Below are 24351 nucleotides of genomic sequence, written 5' to 3' on the forward strand. Positions count from 1 at the left end.
ACTGCTGCTGCAATCTTGTATAACTATTTACTACAAGTACCGTAGCTGTACAACTTAATAGCCCTAAAATGGTACGCTGGGCACACAAGCTTTGAAGTATTGAGATGATTCACTGTGCTGTACTTATTTTATGGCTTCGTGAACCGAGGAGATAAACATTTTGGCACTGACTTTTTTTATTTCAAAGCCACAGAAGCTGCTATTTTCTTAAGATATTGTTTTCCTATTTGACCTTCTAAACTGCTCTGTTTGTTAAATTAGGAACAGTGTGTAAAGAGGCCAACAATAGCCACAGTTTTACACTGCACTTCAGTGACAGCAAACCTTGGAAAAAAAAAGCTTGCAGTGAAAGAGTGGTGTGTGTTAATAACCCTTTTGGTGCAGGACACTTTATAGAGCTTCTAAATGTAGTGATGCTCCTTCCTCCTGGCAATAATTTGCATTTTGCTTACAAAATGGAATGGCTTTCAATTCCTGTAATAATTTTTGATAAAACTTCCAAAATATCTGCTTTATAGTTGCTTCTGTTTTGACTACCGGGCTTGCTGTGGAGATGTGTAAAATGTTATCAACCCCCTCCCCCCCCTTATCTGTTTATTCTGTTGAAGTGATACTCTGACTACTCCCCTGACTGCATAGGGGAAAAATCAGAGGAAGCAAATAGATCTGTAAGCAGAAGAGAAATGATAACAAGCATCTGGATTTTACTTTATGGCTGCTTTTTGCTAATTTAATTTCTGTGAAGTTTCAGTTCATTATCATGAATTTAAGAGATAAGAATCAGTCCTTGTAGTGGAATAAGATGATAACTTTCCATATGAATTTGAACATCAGACTAAGAGGTATCACACAATAGCATGATTACGCAGGGCAGCAGAGTTAAAATTGTTGAATATGAAATAAAATCTTTCCACCCCTATGTTTTCTTAGTCTGGGAAGCATCTTTGGTCTTTCATGTCCATATCATGTAAAATCAAAGAAACCCCTCTTTCTGTCCTCCCCCAGTTTCTGGGTGCTGTGTGAGACAAACCCATTCTTGCAAGCAGTTTTTCTTCTCTATAGAACTGTCTTTTAGTGCTCTTGAAACACAATGAGATATGTTTCCTCCTGTTTAAAAGAGAGAAGAGGACGAGACCTTGTGACACAATGGTTTGCCGGTGAGACACGGAGGAGAAGATGCTGATTCTAAAGGACAGGGAGATATCTGACAGAGTTATATACACCGGGAGCTTGTGTCAGACAGGGAAAAGCCAAAGCTGGGAAACAACAGTTCAGCAGAAGTGCTTGGAAAGGAACATAAACTTTGACTGCAGGTATCTAGGGGAACAAAAATACAGGCAGTGCTTTCACTAGCTGAAGACCAGAAGAAAATGATAAGAGGAGAAAAAAGGATCAGGGTCTGAATAACAACTGTGATATGGGTCATTTAAGAGGTACCCTATTGCAGTGGTTTTCAAACTCTAGGGAGTCTCTAGAGTTAGGAATATAGAAGGGGAGATAAATGCATCTGGATTAGGGTTAGCAAGCTGACCAGCACCAAGGAGACTCCAGCTGGGAGAAAAAGGAGAGAGCACATGGAAAAGGACCAGAGGAAGAAGACACTGGGAATCAGTCAGATGAGCCAACAGTAAGTTCAGCAGCTCAGTCCTGGGCTTCTTACTCCTTCCTAGGGCTCCTGCTGGAGGGAGTAACTTGTTCAGGGGGTCTTTGAAGCAGAAGGGTCTGGTTGTTGTCTGTTCCTCCTGCCACAGGAAGAGCCTTGGGAGGATGTCTGCTCACTGTCCCTGTCCCCTTTCTTCTTCCCAGCCATAGCCTTTGCCCACTCTTTCCCCAGGATTTTCCTGGCAGTGGGGATTACAAAAATATATTCAAACTGGGTCACTTGATTTGCATAAATGTTTAATGAAGGGAAACAGAGTTAGGAAAGGAAAAATAGTTAGAAAATCACTTTGAATCTTTCTTTAGAGAACCTTTGAATGAGTTCAGATGTGTATCCGTGAGGGTTTTCTAATACATATCTTGCAACATTTCATATCTTTTTTTATTTTTACTAGATTTTTTTTACAAACTCCTAAAGCTAGTTCTGTAGTTTTCCAGATTTTATTTCTTTGTCCAGAAGAAAAAGATATTCTGAAGAATAAATCAAGTGTTGATGCTGGTATGTGAGTGCATTTACTTGTATCCCTTTTAGCAACACTCTCTGGCCACAATTAAAAGCTCTACTTCATATGCGAGGTGATATTTCATTCAAAAGCATGATAAATTTCAGTAATTCTTTCTAGTATTACAAAAATCCTATGTTAGAGTAATTCATAAATACTGCTATATTGGCCTCTCATTCACAGAGGTAGTTGCTTTGAGTAGAGAGGTGACCGCTAAAAGCTATTAAATCAAGCATGTTATCCAATGTTCTAGCTTGCTTGGATTTAGGAAAGATGTAATAAGATACAAGCTTATAAACAAATATAGAATGAAAGTGACTGTCTTTTACTTACATTGCATAACTGTAGTTGTTCTCTATGCACAGGACTAAAAAATGGCCGTGGCCTTTCTTTTAAGTAGATGAGTTTCTGTAAGATGGAGGTGAATGTGTGTAACATGCTGTGAAAATTCACTTTTTTTTTTTTCAGACTAAGTGTTTTTTGTGTATTTAGAAAAATGGAAATATAGCTAACAATATTCTTCATAATATTTTTCCAGTAAATCAGTAACTGTTGGAACCCCTGTATTTCTTTTGAAATGCTGTAATATTTGTTTTCCCAGAGATGTCTTAGTTCCCTTTGCTTATGGAAGTAAATATTTTGAAAAACAATTACTACAGGGATCCAAAGCCATCCTTTTATTAACTCAGCGTAATATTTCTGTTCTACTCTAGGTGATTTTTTTTTAAAAGCAACCTTCTTTAGAGTGGTGAACTTCAAATACTTCTCTCCATCTAAATATCCCTGAATGGAGCATGTGCTAAAATTTAAATTTAAATCTCAAGACAAACGTAGCCTGTAAATCCCTGTTTCTACAAGTATTCACATCTACAAATACATTTATTAAGATTATGGAACTACTCCACACACATAAAGTTCCTTATGTACATGGGGGTTTCAAAATCAAGACCCAAAGTGCTATTGCAAGGCTGACTCTGGTCAGAACTTTGCAGAGTAAGAAATATCTGAACAAAGAAGCAAAAATGAGCACCCGCAGTAATTTTTATTTCTTTTTAAGCCAAAACTTAAGGAAATTAAATATTTAAACTGTAATATTTTATTTCTAAAAGAAATGATCCTTTTACAAAAACATTTCCTGCTATTTTTCTTTAGCTGATAAGTAATTTACACTCTTGGATGAACGTATCTGTCCTAGAGTCTTCAGCTATGCTGAACTCTGCAGCTTTCCAAGAAACGCTCATTAATTTCCACTCTAAGTAAACAGTAAGTAATGATCCCTCCTGATTTATTTATTTCTTAAAATAATTTGCAAAAAGAATATGTGATTGTTGGAAAGCACTGATGCGATACGTATGTGCATGCGCACATATCCATTGTTCCCTGTTCACATAATTCACATAAATTGGCCCTTTTTACTTGATGTTTAATAACTTCAGCTTAGTTCTTTTAGGTTCTCTCCAGTACTACATCCCTCAGCACAGTCATCTGTAATTCGTGTTTAGAGGCTATTTTAACATCATCATGTATTAGTTTTCTGTTCGAGCAAGTCATTCACTAAAATCTCACATTAGATATATAGGAGTTTTTAAGATACCTAGAAATAATTAGGAAAGATTTATTGCGGACTTCTTCTGGATAGGCTCTCACCCTGTCTGTATCGCTGCAATGGTGCATTATATGACACATCTGTTATGCAGCTCATTTATTTTCTTTGATTATCTCTTCAGGAAATGACCTATGTGTGTAAAGAGTATGTTGTTTTGTCTGTGTATTATGGACTGCTGCAAATCTAAGCTAGTGAAAGCAAGTTAAAGCATATCCGACAGTGGAATGGGGAATGAGAAATCTACAATTGCCTTGTTCTGCCAGAAGTTTGTTCTCAGCTAAGAATGGCCATAAGAAAATATTTCCTTCTCTCTTCCTTATGGAAAATTTTGTTTCTCTAAGAAGCATAGCTGTCCACCATGGTCCTCAGCAGGGAGATGGAGGTGAATTATTTACCACTGATATTAGACTCTAGGTCTAGACCTAAAGCTTCTTAAACCTCTTGAAAAGCAGAGTCCTGGAAACAGGAGAGAGGAATCAAGATCTCGACCTTGTCTCAGTGTCCTGTTCCCTTTCCCCACCTGAGGGGCACTGCTCTGGATGCTGGGGGGTACCCAGCGATTCTCCCAGGTATCTGGTATTTCTTGTGAGCAGATTGACCTCAGAAAAGGAAATGCATGTTGGCAGAAACTTCAGTGATTTTTTTTCTCTGCAGCTTGAGATTTTTGGTTTGGATTTTTTTCAGTTAATCCAGTAGGAGGTCATGAGGCCCGGAATCGAGGTTAATATATAGACAAGGGGAAAAGCACAATTCAAAATCTCACTTAGCCTCTAGACAAAATGTCGTGTGGTCCCTGTGAAATTACGTTATGGAGTGTTTGAGGTGATTTAGAAAATTAAAATTCAAGAAATCTGATTTTGCTTGATTCACAAAAGTAAGGAATGTGGCATACTAGGTTAATTAGAAATTTTCCAGAGAGTTTTAAATCTTATCAATAGCTTAATAATGAAGCATCTTCTGCAACAGCTGCTGTCCCTCAGAAAACATGGCTACAAATAGAGAAGTGACTATACAGGCTGCTGGCAAGTTGAGCCAAGTGTTTACTAAAACATTGAACAGTCTCTATCTGGGTAATCCACTGTGTTAGAAACAACTGACCATAATAAAGCCAAAATCGTAATATCGTATTAGTATAGCATATAGAATATACTAATACAAATGAATATAGTAGTATTGCACGTCTGACCTACTTCAGAGATCTCCTTTGACTGCTGTGAAGGAGGTATTTCTTATGAGTTTCACACATATTTGCAGGATGTACTTTGTGAGATTATAGTTTCACAAGTATTTCTTCCAGTTGCAACACCGGCTAGAGCAGGTCCTGCCTTTGTGCTTCCTCCTGGCTTGGGGTGGCTGTGCAAGCAGCAGATGCGATCAGAGTTGAAAAAAACCCTTTTTTGTGTGTGTTTTGGGTTGCCTGTAACTTGTGTGAGTTCCCCATGCCAGGTCTCTGCAAAATAGTTGAGCCAGTAGAAACATGAGGGTAACAGTATACCAGGAATGAACAGACAAGTATTAACATGAGGGTGCTAGAAAGAAATATTCATGTATCTGTACTGTCAATAGTAACATACAGCTCTAGCTTGAGCCTTTTTCTAAATGAATTTCTTTATTTCCACTTCATCAGAGAGGTCTTTTCCAATCTCTCCAGTACAAAAGGCAAGAATCTTCTAGTTACTGGCACCATTTACAGCCTTTGTCCTGTTTGCTGAAGTAATGTTGTGTAGCTTCTACTTTGCATATTTCTGCTTGATCTGTAATAAGTTCTGCAATACTATGGCAGAGATGTTAGGGGACAGGGAGTCAAAGGGAAGAGGAAGCATGGTAATTTCCCCTCACTCCAGATGCATCCTAGTGCATGCGGGTCGTCCATTTGCTTCCATCCCTGGGGTACAAGGGACTTTACTTCGCAGGAGGCAAAGACTGGCTGTTCATTTATCTGTGCTGTTTGGAAGACAGAGGAACCCTGGGGCTTTCTTATTGCTGAGGTACCTTGTGGTTGGTTGCCTATTTTAGTGCATATTATTTGGGAGTTGTTCTTCTGTCTTTGTCTTCCATGAAGGCAGCAAATTCTTCTGGAAGGTCTTTGGGCCAAGTTTGCACTGTGCAGGTAATAAATAGTGACCTGAAGCAACAGAAGCATGTGCCAGATTTTTTGGGGTCAGCAGCTGATTTTTGTTCTTCTTATGCAGGATGGGATTTTACAAGGTCTGTGGGAAAGGAAAGCTCTAGTATGTTTTATTCTGTGGTGGTGGAATTAACCACTGGTATTAATTGGTTAGTATCTCATACATTTTAAAAGCTGTTTACATAGGCATGTTCTCAGCTGACAGAGAAGAGCTGTCCATGAAAACCTAGCATATTTATCAAAGCTGCTTGGGACTTCATTGTTTTTTTCCCCACTTGGCATTCATATAAACACTGCTATGGAAAATCATTGACTCTAATATGAATACCAAATACACTTTTTTTTTCCCCCAAGTATACATGTAGGGCTGTGTTCTTTTACACTGGGACTCTTGGGAAGAAAGCTGCTTTACCACTGGGAAACGCTAATTTTGTGCCTGACTGTGCCAAGGCCTCCCTGTGTTAGCTTTGTGTAACTCTTACAGTGTGCCACAGTGTATCTATCCCTAAATTACAATCTCTGAGCTTTATTTGCCACATCGGAAAGCTGTGAAGCACACTAAATATCTCTGTTGTGAAAAAAAAAAAATCCCTAATTTTAAGATTCTTAGCCTACAGATATAAATCTGCATTAAATCTGCTGTTTTTTAAAAATAATCCTCACTACCCTCCTGTTTTATGCCTCGTCAGTATACCTGTCTTCCAAAGAATGTGGCTTATCTTGCAGAAGTTTTACATGCTACTTTATCCAAGTGTTATGCAAAGCTATCCTGAGAAGTGATCTTTGATATTGCTAAGTGTGTCTCAGGAAAAATTAATTATAACTAAGTCTGAAATAATATAGTCTGCTAAAATATGTAATTTATTTGAAATCAATTATGTTTCTCAGCTCGCTTTCTTCTCTATTTTTGTACCTTTGTTCCACTCTATAAATTATTTTTTTTGAAGGGGCCACTTCTAATCAAGTGTTCGAGAAACATCCTGACATTTGAATGAGACACTGCCAGGCAGCATAAATACTTTTCCCTTACTGTCTTATTTCAGCAGACAGTTCAGTTAGAGTGCTCTTTTCTTCAAACTCCAGATGAGGTTTTCTGTAACTTTTTTATCAGTAGTAAGGTTTCTGAGAGGTTTTGGTAAAACTCCATCACTGCAGTCTGATGAATTCAGATCTGCTTTTCTTCATCTGACAGGGAATAACTGTTACCAGCTTTCCTAGGACATATTTTATTTATAAGTAATGTTGTGGAGTAACTTTTAACTGATGATTTGAAGTAGGTGGGACACAGAGGCATCAGCTTGTCAGAAACCGCTCTGAAATAATTTAATAATTGGATGTCAAGAAGTAGTTCAGCACAATGTTCGTTTCCCCCTTCTTAACAAGCTGCCAACCTGACATGGTGTCTCTTGGCTTCTGAGTCTCTGAGCAGGTTGATATTACCTGATGTTTATAGGGGTAGGACTATATTTAAGTGCATTTGTAGGTGCTTATAAACATACATGAGCTGTAGAAGTACATAACAAGAACATAAGAACATTCTGGGTATCATCAAATGTGGGCAACATCATTTGGGTTGCAGTCAGATGGTATTTGTTGCCTCAGGGCTCCTACACCAGACACATCCTATCCTATTCTGCCTCCGAGGTTAGGAGCCTTCAGCCTGAAAAAGTGTTCTATACGTGAACCATATTGTGCCCTGAGGGTCAGTATGGTGATGCTACTCATAAAATAGTCCTCTTGTCTATGTCTGAACTGTGTGAATTGGCTCTATTTCCTGATCCAAGCTAAAGGTCTTATTCCTGTTCATGAGGAGTCTGTCCAACTCGCATTCCATATGCAGGTGAAAGAAAAAAAAAAAAAACAAAATAAATTAAATTTTCTCTGTAGATGAGAAAGATAAAAACTACCACTTTTTTACCAGTTTGAAAAAAAAATCAAATTATAATTCCAGGAGAAACTTGCTGAATTTTAAATTACACATTTTTCTTCTAATCTTTAATTTCTGCTATTGTACTTATTAAAAGACATTACTGTGATTTTTTTTTTTAATGTAATGAAATTCCATGCAACTTTCCAGTCCTGACAAAGGATGACAAACAGGGTTTATAGGTCCAGTTACTTTGGATGAGCTTGTACACTGTTCCAAAGCTTTTCCAGATGTCTCCATCAGAGTTGTGTGAATAATTAACTTCTTTGTTTCATGGCAGATCCAAATAACAACAACAACAAAAAATTCACTTAACCCAAAATTATATTATTGGACTATTTTGCAAGATAATAACTTTATCAGGTGAAATTAAACATTTTATTCAATAGGAAAGACTAGACTTCATTAAGATTTCAAATATTTTAGTCACCAGTTTGAAACGAAAAGATGACAATTTTGAAAAAAAAGGTCCTAATTTTCCTAGAAGATTAGGTACCTTTCACAATGCTGAGTAGGAGTAGGTGCCTGGTGGAGTGCTGAAAATTAAGATGAGGTAGCTGAGATGGACACCCTGTGTTCCCTGATAGAAACCAGCCTGGTTTTATTTGTTTATTTTCATTTTGTAAAATCTGATGTGTTCTCCAGAGTGTTTTAAGCTCATCAGCCTGTCACTTTCCAGTGTAAAATGCTCTGTCAGGATGCTTCAAACTAGCTCTAGCTTCAGCATATGTCTCAGCAGGCAGTATAGGAGTTTGGAGGCTGTGGATTCTCCCTCTCTGGAGATATTCAAGACCAGCCTGGACAAGGTCCTGTGAAGCCTGCTCTAGGTGACCCTGCTTCGGCAGGGGGGTTGGACTAGAAGACCCACAGAGGTCCCTTCCAACCCCAACCATTCTGTGATTGTGTGGTGGTTCCCTAAGTGCAAGACCTGTGTAGTGTATGCACACCTGAGCTTGGTCTATGCAACAGTTTCCTGAGGTTGCCTGAGGCTTTGCAGATGCTTAAATGTGCAAATGTGTTGAATTTGTCATGCATTGAAGGACAGTGTGCAAGAAAAGGGGCTTAAGTGAATGATGTGTTTTCTGGAAACATGCTGCTTGCTAACTTACTAGGTTTTCCTGGACAAGAAAATGAATATAAATGGTGAGCTGCATTCCAGTGTCTTGCTTTCCCTGTAATGTATTCCTTTGCTCTGTCATATGATGACACTCCCACACAGCTGCTAAAATGCTCTTGTTGTTGTAGTGGTGAAAGGAAATTACTGCAATTAATTTTGCTGTCTGTCTTCTCTTTGATGTGTCGTTGCAATTTCTTGGATAATTTTTCAGAGATTGGGTTCTGTTCAAAACCAGTGATGTAGGGGTGAAAAGAATAGGAGGAAAAATAAACATTTGAGCCTTACTTATATATGCTTGTGTTTCTGTTTCGGTGTAGGTACCAGCCAATGTAATAAACAAAAAACAAGACGTATACATACATAGTTTCTGTTGCTCACATGGAAGTGCAACAAACAAAAATAAGACTTCTCCAGAAGTGAACAATCTGAAGAAATAAAATGAATGCAGGTGCCTTAGTCAAGCTAGTTTTATTTCCTAATGACTATAAAGAATGACCAGACCATGAACTCTGAGGTTATGCTTCATTTCTTGGGTACAGCACATTATGTTCTGAGCAATTTCTATTTGTAGTCTTGAAGCAATTTTAATCTTTGAGTTCACTACAGACTTGACAGTTTTTTCCTCTTCTCCTTGGGCTGCAAAATAATCCTCTTTTCTGCTAGTTCCAGATGCTGCTGCAATAAATGTTAATTGGTTCAGTGATGAGTACAGTAGATCCTGGGATGGAACAGACTGTGGAGCAGAAAGCTTAGTGCTTTGTTCACCAGATTTTCTGAATGAAGAAGAGGAGAGGGTTGCCCTCCAGATTCATCACATGAAAGATGTTTTAGTCAAAAAAGGTGTTAAATTCAAAAGTGACATTTACAATTCTATGATTTCTCAGGCTTCTAGGAATGAGTGGAGATATAAATTGAAACACTGAAACTTCAGTTCTTAAAGACTTCAACAAAATTATTGGAAATAATCAAAAGTATGAAACCAGGATTTTAGGGACATTCAGAAAGAATAGATTTAATAACAATTAATTTCAGCTTCTGATTCCTTGAATAAATAAATAATGTTAGTTTAGAAGAGTGGCTGAAGCTGATCATTGTTTGTGTTACCTTGCATATGTAGTTCTATCTCTTTTCCAAAATGTTCTTGATTCTGTTAATGATGACCTTCGAGTCTTTCATATAGTTCTTACAGTTAATGGAACAAAAATAATCAAAACTGGAACAATGGAGATACTTTAATACCCTAATAGCTGTAGAAAAAATGAGGTGCAGAGAAGTAGAAGTGAGTTGCATGTGGCAGAGCAGGTCTTAAGGCTCGCTTTGACTGAGTTTTGTTCACTTGCACTCGCCATCCTGCCACCCATACAGCCATTAGACCTTAGGACATATCTGCATCGCCTTTGTCCGCCCTGAGGTTTTTTCAGAGCCCTCTTCCTCTAGCCAGGCCCATCTCCGGGGCTGCAACGAGCGTGGGTGTGCGATGCTGCCCGAGCCAGCTCTGAGCAGGCACCCCGAAACACCACCCGCCTTGCTGCTCTCGCTGGCGCTGCTGGAGTACTGCCCAGTCCTAAGGGCCTTTAACTCCCGTGCTTATGAAACTAGTAAAAGGAGGCATGAAAAGCATGTAGGTGCACTCTGCAGAAGAGGAAAACAACTGGGAAATTTCACAGGTTGGTCTTCGGTTTTAAAATTCTCCCCTGACAGCTGTGTATTGAAGCGACCATTTGAAACCTCACAGGGCATGCTGGGGTCACATAAATGGCTGTGAAAGAGGCTACTTCAGCCTGCTTCCTTATTCCCCCCTCCAGTGACTATATGTTTGCTTAAAAACTGTGATTGCTTAAAGAGATTGCTTAAAGAGGGATTGCTTAAACAGACCTTTCGCCTCCAACGATTTTTCTCGATAGCCACAAAACCATCACTTATTTACATTTGATTTAGGTTGTGACTGGAGCACAGGCTGGTACTTTAGCAAGGAGGTCAAACAAATGCCTGAACCCTCATGCTCTCTTGGATGCAGCTGAATATACGAAAAAATCCAAGTCATGCTGGACGTGACCTCAAGTCCTGGGGCAGGTTTACACAAACTACCTGAGGCGGTTGGTGCTCCCCAGCTGCCCGTCACTCACCTTTCACACTCCTCCTTCTTGCCAGGGTATTTCATCGGTCGGCTGAACCCTTAAATCAGCAGAACAGACCAGAAGAGTAGCAGCTCTGGTGGGGCAGGGAGGGGGAGGTGAGGGAAGGATGAGGTAGAGAGGACAGCTTGTATTTATGAGTATGCCTTTTGAGTTCGTAAAAGTCAGGCAAGAATGCATAACCAGTCGCACGAATGATTTAAGCTGGATTTACTTTTGATGGAAAACATTTTGCATAGCAGTGACTTCCTTACAAAAATGACAAATTCTAAAAACCCCCTTAAACCTACTTGCAACTGGCCTCAGTACTGATATAAATTTAGCACAATGTAATTAACAGTTGCAGAGACTATAAGGAAAAGATGTGTTACTTCATACTGTGTATTTAGTCAGCAGCTAGTAAATTTTTCATAGTATCCCTCTTCACCTGTGCAGGGAAAGATTCAGGGGACAACCTTCAAAAGAAAAGCCTTCACATGCAGCTGATGGTCTATTCCTACACTTAAAATCACAGAGAACATCTGCTGTTGTCCTATTCTCAGTATGCAGAGAGTGTCTTGTGCATTTTATTTTCAAGCCTGAAATCCCTGAGAAAAAACACAGCTCTTAGTGGTAAAAGAACCATAAAGTAGCATCTTACTATTGTCAAAGTCTCAGATGTCTGGATTACAGTCCAGAGGATTAATGATAATTCACATGCTTCAAACAGGTGCTGTAAGTGCTGCAGGAATTTGTCGTGTAATAATGAACATTGCTTTTTATTGAAGTGCTTAGTTCTTGTATAGAAAATATATATGTCTCCCTTCTTGCCTTGTAAAAATTTTCACCAGCAAACTGGCAGGCAGCCTTCATTACCAATAATCATATACAGTAGTAGTTGCTGCTGTTATAATTATTATTAGTAGTAAGATTTGTTATTATTTTAACAACATTTGAAACTGCTTGTTTAGAAGGGGAAGAAAGCTTTGGCCCAGGATTTTTTCATATAGGCAATTATCTTGCCTAGATTAGTGAATGTTTTAAAACTGATTAAGAATTAATGTTTTAGTTCCCTGCATCCAGGTTTTCCGCTCACACTCTAAATTTCCCCCCTCATCTCTAACTTGGTAAGGCCTGCCTTCCTTTTTTTCTTTGAGACAAGTTCAGTTGCTTCTGTTTTTTTACCTTTCTACTGATTTGCAGGAATGAGAGCTTGCATTTGAGTTCAAGGAGTCTTCTCCATCCCAAAGATTTTCGTGGCTGAAAGGACTAGAGAGTGTGCTGAGAGCCCACCACACCTCTCCGTCCTAATCCTGCCTCCTCCTGAATGAGGCACTTAACCTCTCTGTGTTCTATCTATAAAATACATTTAATAATACTTAATGGCTTTACTGCCCTTTGAAAATGTAAAGTGCTCTGTGAGTGTCGATTACTTTTATTATGTTCCCTGATGGAAGGCCTCAACATATTTGTGTTAACTGGTACTGCTAATGCACTGTCTGGAATAATCTTTGGTTAACAAAGTGGAACAGTTGCAAAATAAAAACTGTGTTTTAGTCAAGGCAGACACAGTGACACACGCAAGGGAAGTCAGGACATGAAAGCACTTAGCTTTGTTGGGTAGTCTGTGCTGTGTGTCAGTCACGGGCTTAAGCTACAATGCAACCCAGCTTATCTTCTCCCTGAGAGAGCACAGTGAGGAAGAAACCTTGAGCTTTGGACACACAAACTGACCATCCACCAGCACAGGACAGATTTTCCCAGGCAGTCAAATCCTGCAGAACAATTTGCTTGGGCTACTGTTCGGTGAGAACTCACTGTCCCTAAAAATCACTGGAGCACTCCAAAGCCATGGGCTGGCTCTCAGGCTGGGGATTCCCACCGCCCCGCTGGGCCAGCGCGTGGTCTGTCTCCCCAGGAGCAGTGCCAGCCAAGCTGGTGCTATGCTGTGGACTTCTGATGTTTGTCTCGGGCAAGACAGCAGTATTTCATAAAAATGTGGCAAGGGTTTGTCAGGAGAATAGAATGTATGTCTGACCAGCGGGGATTATTTGTCACTACCACTCAAGTGTTTCCATGGCCCTAAATCTAGATTGTGCTCAGTGCAAGTATTGGCTTTGAGTAGACCAACTTCTACTTGGCTGACTTCTTCACAAGCTTGCTTTGACACAGGAAATTTGAAATAGGACATTCTTTAGTAGATCTGATGTATGCAGGGTACATTCAGTCTTACTTTAGAATGGTGTGTACCTGAAGAGGGAAGGAGACATTCCTGTCCTGAAGAAGGCATCAGCTATTTGCACCAGGAATGGCGTCAGGAACTTTTTAGTCCCCTCACCCTGAACAGATCTGGACTGGACAGACCTGAAAAACTATGCACTTTTTGTGCAAGCAAAAAGTACTGAGTGAAGTCATGATAACTGTATAAAATCCTGGAAAACAATTGAAATGTTTCTCATTTACCTGAGAAATGCATTTTGGATTTGTCACGGTGCAGCTTTTGGGTGGAAGTATAACAGAGCAGATCCTAGATATGAGATCTGAAATAAAAGTTACAGCTGTGACATCCTTGCAGCATCCTGCTGCTGGGACAGTGTCAGGTGTGGAGTTTGGCCGGGGCAGTACACCCATCAAACCATATGACAGGTCATCTAAGGTGAGCTCAGGGAGGATGGAAACCTACCTTCCGTGGAGGAGAAGGGCAAAAGCTTGCTCGATCTTGGGTTTCAGTATGAATACAGACCATGAAAGCAGGGCCTCATGATCCTTCTGACTTTCTGGGTCTTGTCCAAAACCCCAAGCATCTCTAACATGCTATGTTTGCGCCTGAAAATTGTAATTGTTATTTTTCAGAAAGAAGTTTAGAACCATTAGAGCTGAAAATGGCAAATGTGAAGTAAAATTTTTAAAAGGAATCAACAGTAATTTACAGCAGATGCTGTTCTCTCTGATCTCATCTCGTTTCATTCTTGACAGACTGTTTACACTTAGAGAAGACAGTGCATAAGTTTGGATAAATATTCTGCTATATTATAACTATACAGGCAGCGAAAACAGAGAACTGTGAAAAAGTGAAGTGTTTAGATGCTCTTACATTTGTGCCAGTTGTTCTGTGTATGTTTTTCAGACTTTCCTCCCTGGAACTCAGCAAATTGTAGTTAATTTTTTTCTCACCCACTTACAGAAACAAAAGTAATGTTCCTTTAAAAAAATTGAAATAATGAGACTATATTTTTTTAGAAAAATACTTAGATTTAAAATGTTGGAATTTAGAGATTTTTGATCTTCAGTCTTCAAAATAGGTCTTGATTTAAAACACTGAAATTGTGTAAACAGTTAAGACGATAAGTCTATGTCATACTTTAAGTGAGCTCAGGAGGAGAACTCAATAAAAGTTTCTTATAATTTTGGTTTGAAGATCTGTGGAAAGAAGTTGGAATAAGTAGAATTATAGAAATAGCTGTGTGAATACTGAGACTCACGGAAAACTGTGGCTATGATTCTCTAATTCACTTGTCCTTGGACTCTGTTTTGCCCTGCTATTGTGTACAGACAAGGCTATAGTCAAGGTGCAAGTTTTAGCCACTTCTTAGCTTTTAGCCACCTCTTAACTAAGAGGCTTCAGGGCTCAGCCTGAAGGGTTGAAGAGGCTGAGTGATCCATGCAAGTTCAGACTGAAATGTCATCTTAGGTGCTAGATAAGTGCGTAGATGCAGTCTCACCTCTCTGCTTGAAGTGGAGAGGTTGGGCACCAAGCTCCTGGCACTACAGCAAGCACATCTTGATCAAACAAGACTGAGCTATTGGTCCTCCAGTGTGCTTCAGGTTAGGAGAAACAGATGCTGTTTTTCCTCTTCCTGGCTGTTTCTTGAGAACAGAAATCGCTGTAGGAATTATTTTTCTGTTTGTCTGTTTCATCTACTTAGATATTTTTTGTCTATATAAACCTCTCTTAATTTTGTTGCTTTATTGAAATGGTTGCTAGCTATTTGGTTGCAGCACTCACCACTACTTTCCTGCTGTCTTTGCCAGCCTAATTAGTGTTTTGTTCCAAATGTGGCCTATTACATGACCTTTGCATAGCTGAGATACTGTACTGAGTTGTAAATAACAGCCTTTTTCTGTGGTTGCCACATTTCAAAATGCTGCATTAAGACAGAAAAAAATAGTGATTAATCTGTGCAAATTTAAGACACAGTATAGGAATGTTCTGATTTCCCACAACATTTTTATAGAGTATAACATCCTGTATTTTTTGCAACAAGAGATATTATAAAATTCCTGTTGCTATCAAGTTAAAGACTTTCCAGACAAGCAGGCAGGACATTTAGGAAAGAGATAGCCTTTGGGGTTCAATAGTTAGGCCTGTGATGCTCAGCATATTCATAAGTTAGCTGGAAAAATAGGTATGAATAATAGTAATAAAAATTATGGATGATATCAAGTTGACTAAGGTGATGAAGACAAGGGCAGACTGAAAAACTGTGCAGTTCTAGTCTCACTGTCTCTGAAAGACTATAGTTGAACTGGAAAATGCTCGAACAAGGACAGGAGGAGTTCAAAGGTGAACAGGATATCTTTCTTTTGAGGAATGACTGAATATAGTAAAACTGTTTGGAAAAGAGAAGATTAGCAGTGACCTAGGGAATTATGGTGTCTTCCAATGAAATAATTAAATGAATGTAAACTGAATGAAAGTAAGATTTCTTTTTCCCTATAACAACAGGAGATTATTATTTTCCTAGTGTTAGAGTGTGAAATTTCTTACCAGAGAGTACTATTTCCAGAGTACATAAAAAATCTGAAACGGCTTAAATGCCTAAGTGTGTTCAAAAAGCATCTGGGCAAACTTAGAGGAGAAAATGTTAAGGGACATTAGGCACAAAAAGATCATCTTTGGCTCTGGATGTCCCTGAGCCGCATACCACTGGAGCCTGAGAAATCTTTCTGCAGAAACATGTGTTCGTCCTGCTGTATGTTTTGCCGTAAGCATGTGGTATCAATTGCTGTTGTAAATGGGATACTTTGCTAGGCAGACCTCTGCTATTGTTTTGAAAATTTTTTACTGATTTTTCTTTATTTTCCTGCAAAGTACCTGGAGACAGAGCTGTTCTTTATGGCACAGTGTTGTTTATTGTCTTCTAAAAAATTGGCTGAAACTTATATTTCAGGTACCCATCATGGTAATTAAGACATAAGGTATGAACATATGGGTAGGATTACAGTTGGATCAGATGAAAAATAGAAGATTGAGATACCATTTGTTCTGGGAAAAGGAATAGTCCGGACACCTTGTAGTTGTGTCTTAAGAATATTAGTAGAAGATGGAAAATGATGATAATTCAATGATCACCAAATATAGTAAGTACTCACTGGAGGACTTACTGTTGTAGGATTAAATCTGCAATGACACTGGTTATTGGGTCTCAGAAAATGGTAGCCACTAGAGAAATTGTTTCTGATAAAATAGAAGGCTGCTTATTAGGTCAAAAGTCACTAAGGCAAAACATGTATTTATTAGTTTCAAAATATTTGATTGGTAAAATTTGAAATATATATGTACATATTTTTGTTGCTTATTTCAGAGGACTGCAGGATTCACAATATATGTTGCAGTAGCAATAGATGAAAACTGCCTAGGCTTTATGTTGTTCGTTACTGCAACCTATCTTGTGCATAAACCACTTCTCTGGTGTTGTCAAGGATATATGTTTTACCTAACACTACTCCAGCAGTCCTTGCGCTCATTCATGGCAACCCTTGCCTTTGGGCTACAATTTTGGATTCCCAAGTCTCGTATTACCTCTAGAAGGTCATGCTTGCCAAAATAGGGTTTTTGTAGCTTTTCATCCATGGACCCCCTGCTGCTTCAAGGTGTCTTACTGTCTGGAAAAGAGAGATTTGTGTCATATTGGCACTGATGCAGCATGTATTGCTGCTTTGTATTAGAAAGGATAGTCAGTTTAGTTTGAACAGTATCTTTTGTTTTCTACACAGAACAAATTTATTTGCCTGCTACTCTTAGCTGAGTGCTCAGAAGACCTTTCTGGCTTTTCAGAAGTTCAGATTTCTGTATTTATACAAGAGTTTGTGGAATAATTATTGTGTTCTGTGTTGGCAATCACTCAAGAATACTGTTAATTAAGCAATATACAAAAAAAGGATGGTCCAGCAATGTCTTTTATTCTGTAAGTGTCTTTCTTCTGCCAAGCATATGATATATAAATGGCTTAATGGCAATCTAGATCTTGTGGGTTTTGGCCACATAAGGATTTTGATACGTCTCATAACGTCATGCAGTTTGTCAGTCTGGTGTATGGAGTCAGATGTAAGTTATATCCATAAGCTGCACTTAATTAATTTATCAACAGTGAAGGTTATTCTTTTTCCTTAAAGCACAATAACCAAAATTTATAATTCAAAAATACTTTTTCTCTTAAAACTTGCCAGCATTAAAAGAACACTGATATTTGAGAATGCAGTGCACATCTACACATAATTTTACTGACATTAAAGTGCAGCATGCTCTGAGTGATGAAGTGACTAATGATTTATTCATCATTTAATTTAACCTTTTGTAACATTACTCCGAATTGGCTTGCTTGAACAAGAATATGTCTTAAAAACAATAATTAAATCTTGATTAGTGTTTCTAATGATAGCAATTTCATGGAAACGTAGTATGTTGCTTAGATGATAACTGCTTCTTTTGTTAACAATGGCCCCTCATTTGTAGCCTGACTTGGAGCAGTTTTAGCTTTCACCATGGGCTTCTGGATGTTATGCTGTTACTTTTTGTAATGCCGTTCTTTTTCTTTAGATATTTACCCATTGCAGTCCTTTAACTCCTTTAGCCTATTTAGCTTCACAAAGAGTAATTAAATTCCTCTTATTCCTCACTAGAGGGTATGTTTTTCAATGTTTTATTCATTTGACGTTTCTCTACCATTCTGTCCAACTTCTCATCCCACTTGAAGAATGGTTACCAGATTCAGGTAGTACAGAGGTAATTTAACTTGCTTAGACTCCAAGAGTTTCCCTGGCTTTTTATAAAGTTTATTATCTTTGTTAGATGTAGCTTCCCATTGCAAGCTCAAATGCGGTTGATCATTTCCAAGTCCTCTTCATAGATGCTACTGTTTCTGTCTCACATATATGCTTCATATTCTTGACTTTAAACTTATGTCTATATTTGTTATGATTATGTTAGTGAGTAATTTAGATTGCTTGCATTATCAACCTACTTTTTGCATTATTTCCCACATGGCATCTGAATCATGATTTCTGTTTTTTCCGCATCATCATTAAAAAAATTGCCTAGGGTAAGGAAGTAAATTGTGCGGTGTTCTTTTAGAAACACTTCAGTTCCGTTCATTACCCTTTTGCCTTTACATACTGAGATGTGTTATTTAAAATATTTTAATTCAGTCATCTGTTGCATGTTTCATGAAATCAAATGTCTCATAGAAGTCTGTGTCATGAAAACTATTATTTTTATCAGCTAAACTTATGATGTCACATAAAAAGCCATCAAGGTAATTTGATATGTTTTTTTATGAATTAAAGTTGGTGTATATTATTATATTACAGACTTTTAAACCTGCATTAATCAAGGTCTGTGTTTGCTGTTTTGTTATGGAACCCAAAGTAGATGTCAGGCTGACAGATAATTTAATGCTTTAAATTATGGACTCACAATCAGTTTTCTTTTTCATCCCAGTATTTTGAAATTTCCTTAGCTTCACTGAAATCAGACTTAATATTCCAGACAGCAATAATATTGTTGGCCAATCCTTTTAGGACTTTTTAATGCAAAGTATTCACATACAGGTACTTTAAAAAAATGCTAGCATTGTTGTTAGCAGTATATTTCTATTCTCAAAGCAGGCTAACAAAATATCCCTCCTCTACAATACCAGTGAGGTAATTTATTAGCTTTCTTTTTTACTTTCTCTCTGTACATTTTGTGCAGATTACTTAGCTTCACTGCAATCTGAAATTTCATATGTGGGGATGGAGAAAAACAGAGCTAAGAAAAAGATAGGGCTTAAAAGGAGTTTGAGAATAGGTGTAGTAAAAAATCAAGACCAAGACAGTGTGGAGAACAAAGCAAAGCATTTTGGCATCCAGAGTCTTGTAGAATGAACAGAGTTTTACAGGAAAGCGAATTGCCACAGTTGTAATGAGCTCAGTTCCTCTGCAACAATGAAATCAGTCTGCTGCAGAACAGTGTGCAGCCACGTGGAGTGACGGCAACATTGCTGACCTGCAATGCACTGATTGCAAACTTCAAACACCACAGGGGAATTTGTGTCCCTGTGTTGCTGTGGTACTCTTCAACCGCAGATAAAAACACTGTATTGTTTGGTGTAGTTATACTAAGGCAATACTTAATCTGAAACATAGTGTTTATTGTTTGTTCTCTGTATATAGACAGTAATTTCTTTCTGCCAATTTCACTCTTCAGTGCTGTAATCAACACTTTGTAGTTAAGAATGTTGCTCTTCTAAGTTTCAGCTCTATTGTTTCAGGCTGTTTGGTGACTCAGGCAAATGCCATTCCGTTGGTTTGTGAAATCTGAAAGTCATTTTTGCATTTGATGATAAAGGAAAAATACAGGGAAAGACTTTTTCTTCCCAATAGTTACCACTTTCACAAAAGTAGCAGGTACTGCAACCGTCTAAATTCACTCCTAATGGTTGATAGATGAGTTTTATTTCAGGCGTGTCAACGCTGTTTCATTGTTTTTGAATGACTCTTTATGAATAGTCTGATTAGCTCTCAGATCTTTTCATTAAAAATAATTACATCAGAACATAACAATATTTTCTAGGTTATTGTAAATTTTATTTTTTTCCTTCTCTTCCTCTTCTTTATTTGAAAACTATATTTCGTAACACAACATTGAACTTTAAAAATGTGTCTTTCATTTTTCATTTTTCTCAAGATAGTACTCGAGAGTATGTCAGATATAGTCCTCGAAACTGACTCAGTATATACCTCTAGTGAGGACACAACACAGAAGCAAAATCACTGCCATTTACTGGGCTCAGAAGGTACTTTACCCTGTAACTTGTATTCTGAAGACTAATATGAATCTATTACAACTGAAAAAAAATCTGGCAATGTTCAATAATGTGTTTCCCTCAGAACACTGAGTAAAAGATAAAGAAGATCTGATTTAAGGGAATTCCTATGCATTTCATTTTAGAAAATTCATGCTAATTTTAAATAATAACTTATACTAGGATCTAACAAATTGTATTATGCAATCTCCCCTTTGCTTATATCTTTGGATTGAAAGTAACATTCAGGAAAATTGAGAATCTCAAATAGAGAATAATACAATCTGTTCCACGAAATGAACACAGAAAATGACCACTGTCATTATGCTTTCCTATCTACCTTCATCATTATTCTTTCATATTCATATTTTAGTATTTCTATAAGCAAACTCTTACTTTTGCATTCGTTGTTTCTAGTGTTGTTTAAATACAGAGTAAGAGAAGTCACCTCCTTCCTCCAGGTGCTATAGTGCAATAGAAATATAAGCGAGTGGTTTGTCAGTGAATTCTGATTGTGCATTTTCATCTGATCAGCATTTTCTTCCTAGTGTAGTTAAAATGCTGCACTGGAACCTCTTCCACACAGGTACAGCACTTGCAGCATGGTGAATTGTTCACGGGCCTACAAAACAGCATTCCACCAGGAAGACTGGTCTGGGGTTAGCTGATTAGCGCTATCATTTCATTTTGCAAGAGGCATTTTTCCGTTTTCCCTCCATCATGCCGCAGGCAGCATGGCACTGGAGCAGATGGCTGCCCTTTCCTCCAGTGTGCGCCTGCCTTCCTGGCCACCAGCACCAGTTGTGGGGATGAAGATGGTCACCTCGCTCTTGCCCTGCTTGTGGGGCAGGGTACAGCCAAGACACAACCAGGGGGCTAGAAATTGCTGACCATACTGTGGGATGGAGCCACGGTGGACCTAAGAAGAGGCTAAACTCAGCCCAGAATTTAAAGGGACAAAGTGTCTACTTTATTACTTTTTCTTTTTGGTTATCCAGCTTCAATGCACTTTGTAACCTACTCTCTGAATAATGTTGTTCCACTTACAAAACTGGAGTGTTTTCACTGTCTCCTATTTATTCTTTCAGGATTTGTGGATTTAACACTCCATGATCAGGTCCATCTACTGGAATGTGCCTGGTTAGAGATACTGATGATTGGCTTAGTCTGGCGCTCCATGGAACACCCAGGAAAGCTTTTGTTTGCACCTAACCTATTACTGGACAGGTCAGTTTGCATGTTGCTGTGAATTACTGAAGTTAATTTATTTCTACTGAAACCAGGTTAATTTTTAGCTCATAGTCATTTGACTGATACTACAATTTGACACTACTTCATAAGTTAAGCAGAGTTGTAGTAGGTGAGACTGGAAAAGGAACTCTGAAAAACCTAGAAATGCTCTGGAATATGATGCTGGTCATTTATTCGACAAATAACACCTCTGCAATTCACCTGCTGCTGGAAATACTTTCTTTCAAAGGCAGCAGAAAAATTCTCTCATAATCTGTACTGTTTGCTGCAAAACTAAATTAAATTAAAATTAAATACAGAACCCTAATAACTTTAAATCAGATGATTATTTCTTCTTACCTAAAATCGTCATAGTTATTCTTAGGTAGAATGGGTTTATTCAAGCAGCCAGCCAAAATTCTGGAAGAAAATCCTGATAAAGTCTCAGTTGCAATCTTATTTATTTCTAGAGAATATATTAAGTTTTTTATCCTTAAAACTGGAGTCAAATATATAAAACAAACACCTGCTTGCTGCCCTAAGCCTTTTTTATCCAGTCTTGCTAAAATGCTGTAGGTGCTTCTAAGTGAGAGAGAAATATAGGCATCTCTGCTGTACAACATCTTGGATTTTAGCTGTCAGTCTTCACAAATAAAAGCAGTAAGATTGACAGATTTTTAACATATATCCTAGCTATCTTAGTGAAACTCAAGTTCTCTTTTTTCCCAGTCATGAAAACTTTCAGCCTTGGGAAAGAGTGTTAAAAGAGAATAACGAGTGGGCAGGGGTTTTTGCAAATGGCTGTGGCAAATCTAGAAAAAGTTAGTTAGGATAGAGTCATCCTAGCTGTTGGTAGTCCTCTTTAGTTGAAGGCTACTGCCCACGTAGCAGAGTTGGCAGGATAGAGCATATATATGCACACTGGTCGCTCTAGTGCAGAGTTTGGCATCTTGGGCGAAATCATAGGTGAAGGAAGAACTGAGCTGAGGAGACAGAATATGGGGTGAAGCAGTTAAGAGCTGGGCAAGCTTCTGATCTCATCTCGTAGATTCAGGGGCAGTGAGCTACAGCAGAGGGATGGCAACAAAAAGTCAAGGGTGGTGCCTTCAGCTACTTAACTATTAGCCAAGTGAATGAATCAAAACTCTTATTAGCAGAAAAATGCCTTTTGAGCAGCTTGCTGTGTTAACTGTGAGGTACTGAGTTTTAGTGTTTGTGCAGTGTTAATGCTTTCATCCCCCTGCTCTCTATTTGCAAAAAATAAGTTTACTTTTTGTATTTTAGGAAACTACAAAAGATAACGCCTAACAGTATTAAATATAGTACTTGATGGGAATAGAGAAGTATTTATTACTTTAGGAAAAAATCTATTCCACCTGAGTGAGCACTTGATCTATGAGCTATGGAACTAGATAGGTATAAAACACATTTTGCGTACAGAATACAGCTACTTGCCTAAATGTAAGTATAGTCTTCTCAAGAAAACACAACAGTTTTAAAATAATTTCTTAGTGCACATAAGAAGTAAAATTTACTGCTGTAGGAAAGTAAGGATAGCATTTTATTGAAAACTACTATAAATTGCAATATAGCTTCCAAAGACCAACCGATCTGTTCCACATTTCATAATACAGATTGTGAGGAAAAAATTGAAAACTGAAGAGCAGAGCCAGAGTACCATTTTCTCTCCTCTTAACTAAGAGAAACAGCTAGGGAACATTTGAAACTTTGATCTTCCTCGACTAAAAATCCCCATGCTCTGAGTGAAATGGAGTCTAAGCAGTTGATTCAGACAGTTTAAGCCAAATCTACTGGATTAAAGAGAACAGTTGCATGCAACTGGAACCACATATTACTTTAGAGATCAGAAATCAATTAACTCTATAATTGAAACAGGCTTTTTGTTTTCTGACTTCCAAACAAGACTGTTTCTAAAAATGTAGATCTATTATATCTTCTCATTTTCAAATAATAAGAAACATATTTCTAAGGCATCATATACTGGCATCACTCTACTTGGTAGGGATATTTGCTGAAACTAAAATAATAAATTACTTGATTCTGGGGTGATCTGATATGCTAATTGGTTAACTAACTGTTCATTTACTAGTTAATTAGTGCTAACAATAGCTCGATGTGCTAATTTGATTTAGGCAAGTTGGCTTGTGAGAGCGTTATAGGGCAGAAGCATATTGTTTGTCACATTTGAAAGGGGAGGACAGAGACCAATTCAGAGGCTGTTTACCTCAATGGAGTCCTTCCACTGCATCAAATATTTGGGCAAATACCACAAGAATGCAAAAAATGTGTGATGCATTATTGTTGTTGATCTAAATAACCAAATAATCTGAATGGCTATAATGATGGAAAAGATGGATGTTGTACAATTTCCTTTCATCTGTTCTTCTCTCCTTACCTTTCAGCATGTTCTTAACAGGATACTCCTTTTCAGTGTTTTCATCCACAGCATTCTGTCCTGAAAGCCCACCACACTTTCCATGTTAGCTGACCTATTGGGTTAACAGCATTTGCAAATATTAACCTAACTATTGACTACAATCCAAAGTCACCAACTACGTATGGTAAAATCTGGATCTGTCTCTGACCTGTGTTTTTCTGGACTTAGTGCAAATGCAATATTGTTAGCATGGAACTTTATCACATTCTGCATATGCCTCTGGCTCTCTCTGATCATTCTGTGGCAGCCATCCTCTCTGATTTGCATATCCTTTTCATTTTTCACATTCGGGTTTCTCCTGTCTCTAATAGATCATTTCTGTCTAGAGTCTCAGAGATAGATAGTGCTTTGTATAAGCTCAGGTCAGGTCAAGTTTTATTATGCAACTTTTTTACCTTTTGGCTAGATCAGTACAGTCTTGTCTTGTTCATAACTGTCTGAAATGCCATAAAAACAACATTCCAACTTTGCCCTTTTCTTTGAATAGACTTGATTTTTCTTCTCCCAGCTCGCACTTCCTATTTGGATCATAGAATCAGAGAAT

At 38.1% G+C, this 24351-nt stretch overlaps 1 protein-coding gene across 1 annotated transcript in view; it reads left to right on the forward strand.

Moving 5' to 3' along the window:
* Positions 1 to 24351, forward strand: part of ESR1 (estrogen receptor 1) — a 166603-nt gene that overhangs the window by 114795 nt on the left and 27457 nt on the right. The window contains 1 exon segment of the mRNA XM_009933718.2: positions 21208 to 21346. Within this exon segment, the coding sequence (XP_009932020.2) occupies positions 21208 to 21346 (139 nt within the window).

Source organism: Opisthocomus hoazin, chromosome 2, assembly GCF_030867145.1.
Source record: "Opisthocomus hoazin isolate bOpiHoa1 chromosome 2, bOpiHoa1.hap1, whole genome shotgun sequence".
Taxonomy (NCBI): domain Eukaryota; kingdom Metazoa; phylum Chordata; class Aves; order Opisthocomiformes; family Opisthocomidae; genus Opisthocomus; species Opisthocomus hoazin.